The sequence below is a fragment of the Podarcis vaucheri genome, assembly GCF_965113315.1.
Source record: "Podarcis vaucheri genome assembly, chromosome: 4".
Taxonomy (NCBI): Eukaryota; Metazoa; Chordata; class Lepidosauria; order Squamata; family Lacertidae; genus Podarcis; species Podarcis vaucheri.
In genome coordinates this window covers 69,205,292-69,222,290 of record NC_138762.1, presented here as the reverse complement: position 1 = coordinate 69,222,290, position 16,999 = coordinate 69,205,292, and the positions used below count along the sequence as shown (strand labels likewise).

The window sequence follows — 16,999 nt, the reverse complement described above, 5'->3', positions numbered from 1 at the left end:
CTGGGATGTAGCCCTGCAAGAAGACTAAGCTTTGCTGCCAGGCAGCTGGAGACTGTAGCAAAACCTTCGTTCCAGCTGCTTATCTTTATGCTCTAGAAATTTCCAAATATCATAGAGCTTTCACTTTGGCCTCCTTTAATGCCTTGCCATCTGCTCTGCTGGGAGATACACATACACATACACACACATACACACCACTTGTAACCACTGCGCCTGTTCGTCAATTGGGAATCAAAACAGTTGAGGACATTCCTTATATATTACGCCCCCATTTAAACTGAATTCCCAGGCAGTTCTGATAACCTCCGTCCTTTTGTCAGATTCCACTAACTACTAAATCAGTACCAAAGTGGCAAAATTCAGTGCATCCTCATGCATTACTAGGAACGGGATGGTTAAGTCTCCTTACCAACCACACTATCAGTCAGCTAGTGATGTTCTAGGGAAGGATGGGATGCTGAGGCAGGTGGCAACCCCTCTTTATCCTAACCCAGGCAAGACTTGTCTAAACTGAATGTCCTTTTGCAAGTGACCCAGAATGGATTTGAGGACCCTGTGAATGATGCGTCAACCAAAGCAATTTGAAAAGAAGGGAGTTCAGAAAGAACTGCCGTCTCGTGCAGGCTACAGACATGCACAAGCACCTGCAAGGATCAGTGCACATTCACAAGGACTTTTTTATTTTTTAAGTTGTGCTTCCCTTCAAAACACTGGAGAAACACCAATGAAGTAAGCAAATCAGCAGATGGAATAAGGTTAGCTTGATGTAACCTTTAAAATACCGCATGCGATGACTGACCACATGGACGCTGGTTTTTGCAGAGACTCCCACTCCTGAGCCAAGGATTATAATGACCTGGCAATCGTTTTAATCTGTGGAACTGAGGGACAAAGGAATGCCCAACCCGTCCCAAAACACAATAAAAACCTAATCGAACTGCAGGATTATTCCGAAATAGAAGTTGCCGATTGGGAAATATGGGGAGATACTAACCCGTTAAGCAGTTATTTCTGCACTTTTCCTCTACCCAGAAGCAAGAGCTCACAGAAGCATTTATGTGCACTCAGGGGTGCAATGAAGCAGGCTCTGCAGCCCGTGAGAAGCACTGGTGAACCTGAGAAGTTACTTGAGTTTATGAAGATGTTTGCTTGAAGTCTTGCCAGGTTAAAAGGCCAGAAGCCTCATAAAAGTAACTACGGTTTGAAATTCTTGAGGATCCTTTTCAACCCAAGCAGTGCTTTTGCTGCACAACACATTCAGTCATTCAGTGACAAGTACAAAAATGAACAGCTTTTATCAACTCAGTTCGTTCCACATATCAAACCAATGACCAGAATACTACTTTCAAAAGTATTTAATGGATAACTCTCTACAAGTGCATGATAATGTTTTCAGAAAATTACCACTCAAAGCTAACAAAGAGTCACTCAAACGGCCGTCAGATATTTCTTCGTATTTGCAGGCAGTTTCTTACATGGGGTAGTTATCAAAAGCTTAACATCTTTTTGCAACACATGTAAACCCAGCCCTAAGAAAGTTGTCGCTCACTATGCTTCTAGCAAAAGCAGCAGCGATAGCCTACAATATTCTGTATTTCCCCCTCTCCATCTCTTCTACATGAAGAAAACAATTTTAAAATAAGTATATAAATTTGAAGAAACAGGCTTCTTCTATAAATTATAGACCCTTACGTAGCCAGAACCATATGAGAGGTAACAACAGCCGTGGGGAAAACCTCAAGGTTTGCAGACGCACAGTAAAAAATAATATGAAAGGTAAAAACCCACAGAAGAGCTTGAGAAAGACTGAACATGCTTCCTGGAATAGAAGGGGACTGTTGCAGAGAAAAGCAGAAAATTGTGAAGAGGAGGAGCAGAGGGCACGGAACGAAGAGAGAGCGTGGCTGGCTGGCAAGAACCCTGAACAGGAAGACTCCCAATCCAAAATATTTTTCATCAGGCCCAATTTGAAGAACATAACATCTAAGGGACCTATTGAGAAGAATGACACTAAATAGCCATCATAATGTATAGGTTTGAGCAGAGATTTGGAAACCCATTAAAAACAGTGTTTAGCGTATGAAGATTATTAATGAGCTTTCAGCTCTCTGCACAGCTGCAGGGAAACTGTTTTGTTGCACCGATATATGAAATGAGGAACAATTCTGTAATCCCAATATGGAATAAACAATGTTTATTGGGAAGTTTGATGATATTTAATAGGTGGCGTGATCAAGTTTCCTGTTACTGTAGCTTAAAAAACAGGTTACAACATGCATGTAAACAAGTAAGGCAAATATAAAAAACCAGCCTGTCTCTAGACATGCTGAGATTTAACATTTGTTAGAAAGCCAAGAATGTGGTTTGCCTATGTTGCTAGCTTTCGGTTGCTCAGCAACTCTAGTATCAGTCTGTAAAAACACAAATGCGATGTATATTGTGCATCGCATTCTCCAACTGTAGTCAATAGAATCAAATGTAAAGATGAGTGGAAAGCTTCTATTCCACCACAATAAAAAGATAAAAAAAGTGTCCGAAGAGAAATAAGTGCAATGGAGCTATTGGAAAGAAGTATCATTGGAGAAAGGCTTTTGGAAACATAGAGAAGCATGAAACAGAGGCTGACTTTGGGACGTGCCAACAGGTTGGCTAACATCTGCAACATTCTTTGCACAAGTATGCATAGAAGTTTAAAAGATACCTAATGGAAATATATTCTGGGTATCTTTGTTCATGGAACAGCAGAAGTGTACCCATGTATGTATTGAGAAATGTATTGAAATGCAGTTTTGAAAAATTGTAGAAATACCTCTTGCCAACTCATTTTCAGTGAGTATTCTGGCCACAGTACTTCTGTGACCTAATTAGAATAGCAAGCTGCTGGGCAACCAATTCGCTCAGTGAAAAAACAAACAATGGCTATCCTTACTCTCCCATTGTATCAGGGTGCAGAGTTTATGATGCAGGATCTTTTCCGAAGCTATGGTGAAATACAGATTTTTTAAAATCTGTTGGGCACGCAAAACAGCAGTGTGGGTGAAACAGAGGAAGGCAGGTGACAGCAAATCAAGGCCTCTGTCTCTCTTTCCCAACCTGTTGCTCTAAGTAGAGATGCACAAGCATGGGGAGTCTCAATACAGAAGGCAGTTTACTGACCACCATACTTTTTGTTCAGGCAGGCATTTCACTATAGCTCTTTGAAACATTGCAAAATAATTCCCTTCCAATTGATCACTAGCTGAACAGAAATAAGAGCACTAATGGATTCTTCATTTTAATCATAAATAGGAATGTGAAGTGCGTCACATTATAGCTTTGGCTAAGAAATAAGTCAAAGAAGTTTGCTGAGTAATGAGCACTGCCATGCAATTGTGTCAGAATTCAGCTGCGATTCAAATACATTCAAAATGAGTCTCCGGTACAAGGCACCACCCACTGTTCGGTTCATACCCAGCATGCATTGCTTCTGCTCCCTTTGAAACTGCTCTCTGAACTGTTGCACCGCAGAGACGCTACTTGCTTCTTTGCTCTCCTCATAAATCAGAGACAAGTGGTTTTCAGGTTGGCTTAGAGCTGCGGAGGAAGCTTGCCGGAGAGTGACCATTTCCTTTTCTAAAGTTAGTGCAAGCTGCTCAGCAAGTACCTTCTTGCTTCCTACCCTGAGTGGTTTTATCTTACAGGCTGGTGGCAACGATCCGGTGAGGTTATGAAGGCACTGGAACAAAATCGTTTGATGTCTGTAAAGCAGATTTGTTAAAAAAAAAGGTCAGTTATCATTGTTCATAAAAATTCACCAGCAGAAGTTTAAATGTAAGCCAGAAGCTATTCAGAACATGAAGCACCGTACTTAAAGGTGAAAAAGGGAATTTGGAACAAATATGAAGTATGGGGAAAGGCAAAAGCAAGCAGGGCTAAGCAAGTTATACTGACAGTAATGTTCCCTGAGAAATAAAAAAATTCCTTCCAGTAGCACCTTAAAGACCAACTAAGTTAGTTCTTTGTATGAGCTTTCGTGTGCATGCACACTTCTTCAGATACACTGAAACAGAAGTTGCCAGATCCTTCTATATAGTGAGAAGGTGGGGAGGGGTATTACTCAGAAGGGTCGTGGGAATGGGAGATTGGCGGATAGCTGAGATGAGCCTGTTGACGACTCTTAATGACTGTAATAGGTCTTACAGGAAAAGGCAAGGGGTGAGAAGGTGAGAAATGGCTTAGTCATGTATAATGGGATAAGAATCCAATGTCTTTGTTCAAACCAGGTCTCTCCATGGTTTTAAGTTTGGTAATGAGTTGCAATTCAGCAGCTTCTCTTTCCAGTCTATTTCTGAAATTCCTTTGTAGTAAAACAGCTACTTTGAGATCTTGTATAGAATGTCCTGGGAGATTGAAGTGTTCTCCTACTGGTTTCTTTAGTTGGTCTTTAAGGTGCTACTGGAAGGAATTTTTTTATTTTGACTATGGCAGACCAACACGGCTACCTATCTGTAACTGGTTCCCTGAGAAGTTACAATTAAGGTTTAGAGCAGGGAGGAGGAACTTGCAGTCCTCTAAACCACAACTCTTTTCTTCCTGATTGTTGACCATGTCGGCTGGGGATGAGAGCTGGAGCCTATGGGGACTGTGGATTCCCCATGCCTGGCTTTTACTTAAACAATCTGTTTAAATATTGTGCTCAAAATATGCATTGTGACTGATTTTATTATGTTTGGTATTAGTAATCTTTGAAAGGGAAAATGAGGTTCTTTGAAGCTATTCAGTGAGCTGAGTTCCATGACCAAGGCAATGAAACCCTATGTGAATTAGGATATAAACATGTTTACATCAGTGAATAACAGATATCTGTTTCACAACTCAGTATTTTATTGCATTTAAAAGCTCTTTCTAAGGTAGAATACTTTGAAGAATATTCACTGAGCATGAAAACCTGTCCCGTAAAAAATATCCTCTCAGTGAAAACCTGTCCCGTAAAAAATATCCTCTAAAATGACTGAGCAAAATTCTAAGTTACGTGTATTTTCTATGGCTGTGCCCACCTGCTTCTACCTGGTTTGCTTGAATACCAAATTCAAAGTGGAACATCATATGTTTCCATAAGGTAGATAGCAACGTTAGTTCTGAAAATTCCACAAGGTGTCTTGTTTCAAGTTTATATCATCTTCATTGAATGAAGCCGCTGTAATTATAGTTGTGGGGTCTTCGATGCTCACCTATGCAGATCTCTTAAAATGTTTACAAGAGAATCCAATGACCTACTCATCTAGCTAGCATAGCACAGCTATTCAAAATGGTCTTAGATTGCTAGCACAGCAATCTCTATAGCTGTCACAAGGCAAAATGAGGTGAGAAAGGTATCTCCAGCTTTTCAATTGCCATTACCTGTAAAATACTGTTAAAGTTCCTTCGAACGGTGTTTTGAGATTCCACTTGAAGACAGTGCCATTCAGATTTCCGGATTTACAAAAGATGAAAGTATCAGGATATTCTTTTATTGCTGCACACTCCATTTTTTCCTGCAGCCATGTTTTTATGTGAATCAATGTATAGTCAGAGGAAATTATTTGAAGTGACACCTTGTGTGACACTGCACAAAGTGCAACAAGATCTTTTATGGAGCCTGCAGCAGGGACAGAAAAGCATTCGTGAAATTAAAACGGTGTGCAGGGCATTCAAAGCATCCCTTCAACTGTTTCCCCTTCATTTTAAATCCTTCAATTAAGCAAAATCCGAGATCAAATCCAAGATCTAGATATTGCATTCCTTTACACTAGCTTATTTTACGATAGGAAGGCATTTGTGGTTAATTTTTGCTGCCCTCTTGTAAACTCTTGGTGCCAGTCAACAAGTAATTTAAAATCAGCGTAACACTGCTTGTTTGGTGACAACATCCCTCCCACATCCTGCATACCATCCCTAAAACCAACCAAGAACAACATCTTCATCGCTCAGGAGGCTGCTTCAGAATTATTAAGTCATCCTCCTAGTGACACAAATTAAATTTGAAGCTTTCATCCAGATCAGAGTGGGGTGGAATGAGAAAGAGAAGAGATATTGTTTAAGAGACGGGGAGAAATGTTAAGTGTTCCATTGTTTTTTAAAGTACCGTATTTTTTGCTCTATAAGATGCACCAGACCACAAGACGCACCTAGTTTTTGGAGGAGGAAAACAAGAAAAAAAATATTCTGAATCTCAGAAGCCAGCACAGCAAGAGGGATCGCTGCGCAGTGAAAGCAGCAATCCCTCTTGCTGTTCTGGCTTCTGGGATAGCTGCGCAGCCTGCATTTGCTCCATAAGACGCACACACATTTCCCCTTACTTTTTAGGAGAGGTAAAGTGAGTCTTATAGAGCAAAAAATACAGTAATGTTTTGGCTCTAAAGAAAACTATTGCCACCTATTCAGCTCTTTGGGACAGAACTGGCAAAATACCTAAGTCAGAAAACAAGTGAACCTGTTCTGGGTTCAATTCCTGTTCAGGTCTGCTAACTAAGGTCAACATTTCCTATACTACAGCAGGTAAGCTTGAAAAACAACAACCCGTAGTTCTAGCTTTGAAATAAACAGTCCCAAAAGTACAGCAAGTAGCTACCAATCCCTGCATAAAAGGTTTACCTGTGTATTTATAATCTTTTAGATTTATCGAACGTTTTCCAGCGGAAATCTCAGCCAGACTTAATAAAATCTTCCCACACAATAAAGTCATTCTTTTGCTTTTCTGCAGACGTTCGTCATCTCTGCAGCTTCTCTTAGTAGCATGTAACAGTACCACGCAGCCTGCTTCATGCAATGCTAAGAAAGGGGACAGCTGGGTAACTGCAGTGAATGTTTTTGTCCTATCCACCTTCACCTGAGAAGGTTCCCCATCGCACTCCTTCCCATTATGGCAATCGAGCTTGATCCTTTTAAGCAGAGGCTCCAGTTGCCAATGGGATGCGGATTCTGCCAGCGCAGCTTTCTTCAATGCAACTACGCGGCAGCGGCACTTAGCTGGAAAAGCCGAAGGGCATTTACGACCCATTACCAAAGATAAACGGACGTCACTGAGCAGCCTGTTCAAAAAAAGAAAAATGTAGACTTAAGAAACAAAAAACAAATGCAGGAATGGCAGTGTACTGTGATCTTCTCTTGATATACTCGAGATTTACAGTTTCTTCATAGCAGCAAAAACAGACACTAAAATGCACCTTGCATTTATACCATATAAATCTAATGTACATTCATCCAACTCAGGGATTTTTTTTGCACTTTCGTTCGGAGCCATTCTTAACTTTTCTATTTTCTACAGTGGTACCTCGGGTTAAGTACTTAATTCATTCCGGAGGTCCATTCTTAACCTGAAACTGTTCTTAACCTGAAGCACCATTTTAGCTAATGGGGTATCCTGCTGCTGCTGCACCGCCGGAGCCCGATTTCTGTTCTCATCCTGAAGCAAAGTTCTTAACCTGAAGCACTATTTCTGGGTTAGCAGTCTGTAAGCTGAAGCATATGTAACCCGAGGTACCACTGTATTTATAAATTTTGCAGTTGTAGGCTATATAATCTCTACCAATAGCAGCATTTATTGGTAGTTAATGTATAGGATTTATACAACTTACAAGTCGTATGTGTCCATTAGTTTCACTCCAACGACTAAGTTGTCCTCCACCACACAGTACCAAACCTCCTGCACAAGCTGCTCTTTGTCTATAGATGGAGTTGATGTGCCATTATCCAATGGTTCATCCCAGAGGGAAACAAGACCTGCCTTTCAAGAAAAGATACACACATTTACACATATGCCCAAAACAAGCCTGTGTCACAGTTCAAACAATTCCGGAACCAGGAAAACACTACTATTCTTCATATATTTCAGCTAAAAGATTAATCAGTATGGTACACGCCACTTTTACAACAAAAAATATGCTAAAGAGTTTCCATAACCCTCTATAGGGTTTTTTCCAATCCACAGCTGCAGCTATTTACCTACCTGACAACTTCAAAAATTGCGCCCATTTTGAATTGTTCCTTTGTTCTAATTTGAGAGAGAATTCCACCCATTGGTGAACAGATAGTTCTGTATTACTCCACATAAACTATGGAAAGGAACCAGTGACTGCAATGCTTTGAGCTGAAAATATATGTATGGAACAGGAACCTTTCTGTGATAGTCATGTCCTTTAGCAACAAAATTTTCTATCTGTATTTCCTTAAAGACTGGCTATTTTTGGCTTTAGTGAAATAAGTTGACCCCAAACATAAATAAATAATCCTTACATGGTTACAGCTACCAATGAGTGACTCTTATGCAAAGTATTGGAAGCCTGTGTCCCTACCTATTATAGAAGAATGGAAACAAAACCTGTTTATATTTTTTTAAAAAACATGTCTCTGTTACAGAAAAAAAATAAATCTTCATGTAGTATACCTTTTCCGCACTTGGAAGACTATGTTTTTGGTCTTGAACTAGGTCAATCAATGCTCCACAACTTTCCACCAGAACCTTTTCTTTGAGCTGTAAATGCTGCTGCAGCTCTTGAACAGAAGCAAAACCAGCCTATGGGATACAAAAGGAGTTAGAAATTCATGATGATGACACTGCAAGAGTGAGATGCTTTTCTTTTGCAAGAGATTAAAAGACCAGTATGAGCTAACAGTTGTATATTCCTCTCTCATTGTTAAAAAATTATAAATCATGGCTTAACATAGAAATGGGAAGTTCTGTGGTTGCTGTGATAATTATTTGACGAAACCGACAATGCAGAGAAAAATCTGTAGCTACTCACTGCAGAAATTGTGCAGTTACCTGAACTTTGGACATCAAGTTTCTTTCAGTAACCTGCCTTTCTTTTATACTCCCAGTCCTCAGCTAGGCTGATGTACCGTATTTTTCGCTCTATAGGATGCATTTTCCCCCTCCAAAAATTAAGGGGTAATGTGTGTGCGTCCTATAGAGCGAATGCAGGCTGCGCGGCTAAGCCCAAAGCCAGAACAAGGAGATGGAGCACTGCGCAGCGCTCCGTCTCGCTGTTCTAGCTTAGGGTTAGCTGCGCAAAGCCTCCTGCCCTGCCTTCACCCCGCTGCCCTGCGGAGGCTACGCAGGCTGTACGAAGGTGGGGGGAAGGCTGCAATGCTTCCCCCCACCGCCAGCCCCAAAGACCAAGTCGGAGAGCAGCGCAAAGGCGGCGCGCTTCTCCCCGCCAGCCCCAAAGAGCAGGTCAAAAGGAACCCAAAGCCTCCGGAGCCCAGCGGGAACTCCCGCTGGGCTCCGGAGGCTTCGGGTGAACGCACCTTGAACGCACAGAATGCACCTTGCTTTAGAGGGGGATAACAAGGGGGAAAAAATTCCCCTGTTCTCCCCCTCCTATGGTCCGGTGCGTCCTATAGAGCGAAAAACATGGTAAATACCCTTTTGTTCTTTGCATGTATCCCTTGGACACCTAAACTGATAATCTGTATCCCTCCCGTTTTTCCCATAATTTACTGGCAAAAATTATGCCAGTAAAGGCTGAATGGGAATGAATGAATGAATGAATGAATGAATGAATTCCTATCATTCCTGGCCAATGGCATGTTCCCATCAAAGGTCTTTATAAGTGATTCATAGGAATTCACAGCAAAGTAGCAGCTAAGGTTATATGTGTCATCCACAGTAGACAACCACAAAACCTGATGTAGAATAAAGTCAGCAGCAAGGCACCCACAATAAGAAAAGCATCATCATCTCAACATTAGGTTTTCAAGGACATATAGAAGGCACGAGAAGGAGGCCAGACAACGGTGCAACAATAATTCCTAGTGCTTATCCCTTGTTTTAATTTGGGTTGGAAAGTGAATCATGGGCAATAAGCCTTTCTTTCCTAGCTTCCAAACAAACGAGTGATGGCTATCAGTACTTCAAAACCTGAAGTAAGCAAGGCTATAGCCCTGTGCACATATACCTGAGAGTAAGCCCCACAGAATACAGCGAGGAGTTTAGACACCAAACACTCCAGTAAGTTAAGATTCCCTCAAAACAACTCAACAGTAATTATAGCAGGGAATACTCAGTATGACTACCTGGTTCTGCATTTGCAAACAACGAAATGGAATGATCCAAAACAGAGTTTATACTGCATGAAAGTTTGTTAATACAAAACAAACCCCGAGTTGTCAAGACATATCAAGAGGCAGATAACGGATCCAAACCTGCAATCTTGCTTCAAGTCCTTTGATAGTAAGGAAGTGGTTCTTTTGTAGCTCTTGTGTAGAATGTGAGTCATCTTCATAGCTTATGTTATTCTAAAGACAGGCAAAACATATTTAACTCTATGCCTGAAAGTAAGTGAGGCACGGATGTGGAAAACTGAGCCACACAAGGACCAAGTAAAAGCCATCCAAGTGAAAATGACAATTGTATCCACTTCAAAGCCTACATTTCTGTATTTTTATAATAAATGTTACATATAATTATAATATTGTAGATTTGATGCAATATAGATTTATTAAAATATATGTACTTTAATTATACTCCAACCATTAAAAAAAAACATTCTACACATCTACTGGTTTTCAGTTGAAAGATGAGATTGATAGTACATAGTAGCCTGGTCAGGGACGCGGGTGGCACTGTGGGTAGAACCTCAGCGCCTAGGGCTTGCCGATCGCATGGTCGGAGGTTCAAATCCCCGTGGCGGGGTGAGCTCCCGTATTTCGGTCCCAGCTCCTGCCCACCTAGCAGTTCGAAAGCACCCCTAAAGTGCAAGTAGATAAATAGGTACTGCTTTATAGCGGGAAGGTAAACGGCGTTTCCGTGCGCTGCACTGGTGCCGGCTCGCCAGAGCAGCTTCGTCACGCTGGCCACGTGATCCGGAAGTGTCTCCGGACAGCGCTGGCCCCCGGCCTCTTAAGTGAGATGGGCGCACAACCCTAGAGTCAGACACGACTGGCCCGTATGGGCAGGGGTACCTTTACCTTTAGTAGCCTGGTTTGGACATAACTGCAGCTTGTTCTTAGGTAAGCTTTAAGTATTAGGCTCAAGCACTTCCCATCTCACCTCCGCAAGATCAGAAGCTTCTGTTCCTGTTTCAGATTAACCAGTTTCATGTGCCATTGATCTTCAGTGTGCTTAATTGAAACAACTTAACTTCAGAAACTATTCTTTTAAGTTGAGTTGTTTCAACAGACCACAGTTAAGATTAACCGGTTCATTTGAATTTGGATGACTCTGCAGAATGCAGTTAATCTAAAAAGGAATTCTTCCTTGTAGCCATGCCAGAGATGGGAGCATATGCAATACAAAGGTTCTCAGAGGCAGGGTTCAGCATTATGTCAAAACAAGGTCACTGTAGTTATGAAAGGCATTTGATTCTGCAAGGCATACCTTCTTCCAAACCTCCTCAATTTGAATCAAAGCAAGCCGTGAAGCAAATGACTCTTTGCCTGATACCTTTTACCGAAACCTTTCCCAACAATTTCCCCAATCAGTAAATCTTACCACATGGTGTACATTTCCAAAATTGGATATTTGAAATGTATTTAAACTTTCTGAGATGGAGTCAGCCTTTAGAAGAACTAAGATTTGTTCCGTTCCAATGCCAACAAAATCATCTACCAGAATAGACCTCACATTTTTCCAGGAAGAAACCACCTGCAATGTAAGGTGACGTTGGAAATGTTTTTATTTCGTTAATATCTACATTATGCACATGAAATGAAAATATTCTCATATTAGACAACTTAAGTTAGTATGGTGCAGCAGCAGCAAGACCACAATGCACCAACTACAGTTATAACAGACATTTCAAGCAATTTTATTCTTCAATTAATTTTAAGAGCAACAAACATTGCGTGAATCCATCCTTAGGAGATGGAGCATGGACATTTTATCATCTGCTATGTTGTGCATACAGTGGTACCTCTGGTTACATACTTAATTCATTCCGGAGGTCCGTTCTTAACCTGAAACTGTTCTTAACCTGAAGCACCACTTAAGCTAATGGGGCCTCCTGCTGCTGCCGCATCTCCAGAGCACGATTTTTGTTCTCATCCTGAAGCAAAGTTCTTAACCCAGGGTAATATTTCTGGGTTAGCGGAGTCTGTAACCTGAAGCGTATGTAACCCAAGGTACCACTGTACTTAAAACTTCTTTCATTCTTCTGAAATTTATTTCTGGTGCACCTACGTTCATTGAACACACAAGTATTTGGTTTTGTGCCCTTGTTCAGGACTTCATTTGAGTGAGGACTTAGCCCCAGCATCTACATATATTCAGCCCTGGAACAAGTTATAAAATTATTTCACAGAGAGCTTCAACACGGAGTAACTACCATGAGCCCTGGGTTAAGAGGAATGACTTTCAAAGAAAGTAGAATGACACCTAGGTTGGCATCAGCCCCAGCACATCTCACTACCCCTATTACACACAAGAGGTTCTGCAACATCAGAAATCCAGTAGGCATTTGAAGCTTCCATGTAGGCAAAAGGCTTCCCTATTCATCTCAACTGCTAGGAAAATCCTCCTCTGGAGGATGTGGGAGCCAGCTTTGTCATCTAGCCTGTATACCAGCTGTTTGCCATCACCTCTGAACTTATGGGTAGCCAGGCTCCCTGGAATGGAGTAAAACCAGTACTGGAAACTGTATTGTTTGTTAACTCTTGTTTTGCTTTGTATTTATGTTCTTAAGACTCAATTGTTATCATTTTCGTAATACTGAATTTATTCTGTGTTTTCCAAATTGTGTCTGGTTTTTGTGTCATTTTGAATTTACTGATATGTTCTATTTGTAATAAAGAGCACTGGAAATACAACGTTTTGAATGTTTGCTGTAAGCCGCTTTGGGCCTTGCCTATTGTGGAAAACAGAATATAGGCAAGCTCAATCACTCAATACGTGCTTCAGTTTCTGCAGAGATTTGTGTCGAGCATATTGCATAACATACGAAAGCAGAACCTTTGCAAGCCTAAGAACAAAGTATCAGATCAATACCTGTAAATTACGCTTCCATAGTGCACACACATCTCCTGAAGCAAAGGTTACAACCACCAACTGGCTGTTTCCTTCCACTGCTGCTACCTGTACAGAACAAGGATTCTCATATGGAAGCTGGTGAACATCTTTTGGTAGACCATCTTGGAAAACGATGACTTGGCTTTTGCACGTGACTACGACAACTGATGTCCTGAACTTGCTTCTCACGGCATCGACTTCACAAACGTGCACACACGATACCACACCGCCATAAGCATGAGGAACAAAAGTGGCCCTTGTTACCGCTTGCTGTTTCTCCACTGCATAGGCAAAGCACTCAGTACCCCAGATGGATGCATCTGATTTGGGAACACTCTGCCCGTTGCCTCCGTCTGTCAAACAAGCAGCTCTTGTTCCCAGAACAACAGCACCCTCACCCTTAATCTCACCCACCCATTTGATGGAACAAAGCTGAACAGGGGCACATAAAAGAGTGCAAGTTTGGGGAGAAATGTGAAACAGGCTTTTTGCATGGCTCCATAAAACCGTTGGGCCAGAAAGCAACTTTATGGGTTCTTTCAGTTCATAATCCAATTTAAAATGCAGAACCAGCTCAAATTTGTTACTGTTATGAAGCAAGAGTAAAGTATATTTTGTGTTCTTCTTCATCTTCTTTTTCAATAGAACACAAGGGTGAAGGATTCCTGTTCTGAAGTCAGTTCCACAGCTGCAATGAACCATTTCCACACCATCCTCACAATCGCCAAATGACCCAGTAGACGTCTCAATAAACTGTTTAGTACAACTGTCAAATGACATTCTCCTGACGTGCAATTTCATCACTTTTGTACCACCGCCTTGTGTGGATTTCAGTTTTGACAGCTGGAAAATCAGGAGTTCCCCATTATATGACAACAACTTCTCTTGCTGATCCATCAGCATATTTCCTTAAAATATGTCCACTGCAAGAAGACCATGAGTTAGCCTCCTGCTTTTCAGTAGGATGATTCTTCTGTTTAATGTAGCATTTGATCTGAGCAGCATTTTTCCAATCTGAAAAATAATAAGTGTTTGGCAATACAGCAATAGAAAGCAGATCATTTGAACCTCGGTAAGGAAGGATCAGTCTGTGCCCATAAAAAAGTCACATTCACCCAAATAATTCAGTTCAACAAAACACTTCCAGCTGGATTCTAAATATGTTTATCTAAGTAAAGAGGGCACTTCCTGATAACTGTACCTAGGATTGCAGTGTTTAACCCAGGGGTGGGGAGCTTCAGGCCTGGGGGCCAAATACAGTCCTCCAAGTCTCTCCATTGAGCCCTTGAAAGCTGCCCAGGCCACATCTCTCACCAGCCCTGCTCTGCACTCTGCTCAACACCCAACCACACTCCCCTCAGCTGCAATTCCCAGCAACTAATATTCAGGGGCATGCTGCCTCCAACAGTGGAGGGAGAACATATCCTTGGTGGCTAATTGTTATCACTGATGTGGCCCCAGAAGGCTGCAATTGAGGCTGAGTAAGGTCCCCTGCTTTCACCCATGTACTGTTTACACTTAACGACGAGTTAAAGCAGAAGGGTACCACCTTTAGCTGCCAATTCCTATAGATGTTCAAGAAGTAAGGTCCACTGAATCCAGTCCTGGAATTAGTCCAGCCAATCGTCACTAGTGACAAACATCTAAATATCTGAAATCAGACAATTTTTAATCAGGATTAGACACAGAAATCTAGTAAATCCCACATGTAATGCCAGGGGAAATTACAACTGTCCAGCATAATCAAGCTTTTCCCAGGATGTAAATTACCTCAACCAACAGGCCTTAAAGGCATTTCTTGCTCTGGAATGCAAAAGTAATGGTGCTACAAATACGTACCTAAGTTCTAATCTAAAGATGATCCGGTTTCTCAGATATTTCATCCTTCAGAGATAAGGGACTCACGGTGGGCACCTATAAAATGTCTACTCATAAGCAAGCCCCACTGTACACATGTACGCATGCTAAATGAGTACAGTATACAATAGCAACCTCAAAGGAATGTCGTAGGGGATACAGTGGTGCCTCGCAAGATGAAATTAATTCGTTCCGCAAGTTTTTTCTTCTTGCGAGTTTTTGTCTTGCGAAGCACGGTTTCCCATAGGAATGCATTGAAAATCAATCAATGCGTTCCTATGGAGACCGTCCGGGGACAGAGGGGACCTGTTTTAAAGCAAGGGAAGGGGTGGAGGGGAGAAGATCGCTTCTCCCCGTTGCCGCCCCTTGGTTCAAAAGGGGTCCGGGGGCAGAGGGGAAGGCGCGCGCGCCTTCCCCTCTGTCCCCGGAGATTGCGGGGCTGGCAACGGGGAGAAGTGATCTTCTCCCCGCCGCCCTTGCTTCAAAAGAGGTCCGGGGTGCGGGGGCAAGCTTCGTTTTGCGAAGCAAGCCCATAGGGAAATTTGTCTTGCGAAGCAACTCGAAAATGAAAAAAACCTTTCGTCTTGCGAGTTTTTCGTCTCGCGAGGCGTTCGTCTTGCGGGGCACCACTGTACACTACTGCTATGGAATACAAGAGACAGGCTCCAAGGTGACCAGATGCGAAGGAAGACAAGCCTGTAACTTTAATCAGTGTGTGGAAGTTGACATTTTAACAACTACAGCTGGTTATGCTATCAAGGGAGATAAAATCTAAAGAGTTTTCTTCTGAACAGCTACAAAAAATACAAGAGCTTTTCCATTTCAACCAACCCAGCCACACTGAGTTAGAGCCAGTGATCACATATGTTCTTTTTTAAAGGAAGTGGTGATTCTAAAAGTCCATGCACATGTGATCTTAGTTATCTGATGGTGCAGGACACAAATGACACATAGGCTTACAACCACTCTTTTCTCTCTCTGGTTTGTGTGGCAGTAAAATAGATCTGACTCACGTGTGAGTAAGAAATAAAAGAATCGGCTGGGCACCTAGATTCAAAATGTGGGGCTTTACACATTCTCCAGCTGGAGAGAGTCCCCAGCAAAGTTTAAAACAGTCACAGTTAAGCAGAAACTTGCGATGGAAATAATTTACAGTGGTACCTCGGGATGCGAACGGGATCCGTTCCGCAGCCCCGTTCGCATCCTGAAGCGAAGGTAACAAGCGACGGCGCATCTGCGTGGGTCATGTTTTGCCGCTTCCGTGCATGACGTCATTTTGAGCATCTGCACATGCGACAAAACCCGGAAGTAACGCGCTCCCTTACTTCCAGGTTGCCGCAGAGCGCAACTCGAACGCACATTCAACCCAAGGTATGACTGTAGTTTGCTTGCAGAGCTCGCCCTTCTCTCTAGCGCTCTGGCAATAAACGGACTACTCTCTGTTAAGTAAGTTTAAAATGTTTTGCTTGCAAAATCCAAAGGTCTGATTCATGCGCTGTTCCACACAGCAGCAAGGAGAACACAGGTGGAATACTATTGGGTACAAATACAGAACACAAGTTTCAAGCATGTAGTCTGTGCTGGGAGCCCCACTGAACTCAATGGGACTTATTCCCAGTTAAGAGGTGTTCAGATTGCCTCCTCAGAATCACTTGACTTTAGCACTGTCAACCTAATCCCTCTCTGTGAGCGGGTGGGATTAGTTCTGTAAACCACCCCCCAGGTCACACCTGGCACGCTGGCATGCATAGGGGAAGGGAGTGAAATCTCCATCCTTATCCTGGTCGGAATCCCTCTGTAGGAATACTAAGGAGCAACCTTAGGCGAACTTACTTGGAAGTAGGTCCCACTGATCTGAATGAGCAAAGGGGGAAGGACCCGATGAGCCTCAACACAACGCGCGAGGAGACCGCGGGAGCGCCTTTCATTCCCGGCTAGCAACAGCACTAGCGGCCGGAGCCTCAAGCTCCGAACAATCCCGCCAAACGAAAGAATCCTGGGAATGGAGTCACGTTACGTCATTAAGCCGAGCGCCATTGGCTGTAGCAAACGAAATGGGCGGGGCCGCAAATGGAGGGGCGAAAGGCCGCGCGCGGTAGGATTGGACGGAATCACGCCAGGAAATGAATGGGCGTGACTTCCAGAGAGAGAGAGAGAGAGAGAGAGAGAGAGAGAGAG

The 16,999-nt window shown here is 42.5% G+C and overlaps 1 protein-coding gene across 2 annotated transcripts; it reads right to left on the bottom strand.

Annotated features, from left to right (window-relative positions):
- Nucleotides 1–1,339: 1,339 nt before the first annotated feature.
- Nucleotides 1,340–16,985, bottom strand: FANCB (FA complementation group B). 2 transcript variants are annotated; one of them, XM_082220867.1, is made up of 10 exons: nucleotides 16,655–16,985; nucleotides 14,514–14,615; nucleotides 12,944–13,978; nucleotides 11,453–11,605; nucleotides 10,165–10,257; nucleotides 8,405–8,533; nucleotides 7,596–7,744; nucleotides 6,613–7,049; nucleotides 5,380–5,617; nucleotides 1,340–3,737 (listed from the first exon to the last, which is right to left on the bottom strand). In XM_082220867.1, exons 3-10 carry the CDS (start codon nucleotides 13,865–13,867, stop codon nucleotides 3,332–3,334), a joined length of 2,529 nt encoding a protein of 842 aa, XP_082076993.1. In that variant the 5' UTR covers nucleotides 13,868–13,978; nucleotides 14,514–14,615; nucleotides 16,655–16,985; the 3' UTR covers nucleotides 1,340–3,331. The 2 variants fall into 2 exon arrangements, with proteins under 2 accessions (XP_082076993.1, XP_082076992.1); XM_082220866.1 differs by lacking the exon at nucleotides 14,514–14,615.
- Between the last annotated feature and the right edge of the window lie 14 nt (nucleotides 16,986–16,999).

Coding starts and splice junctions, on each gene's coding strand:
- FANCB (XM_082220867.1), bottom strand. CDS start 13,867: ATGCTGATGGATCAGCAAGAGAAGTTGTTGTCATATAATGGGGAACTC. Junction 11,606..12,943: donor TATGGAAGCGTAATTTACAG/GTATTGATCTGA, acceptor CTTACATTGCAG/GTGGTTTCTTCCTGGAAAAA. Junction 5,618..6,612: donor AAAAGATTATAAATACACAG/GTAAACCTTTTA, acceptor TCCCTGCTGCAG/GCTCCATAAAAGATCTTGTT.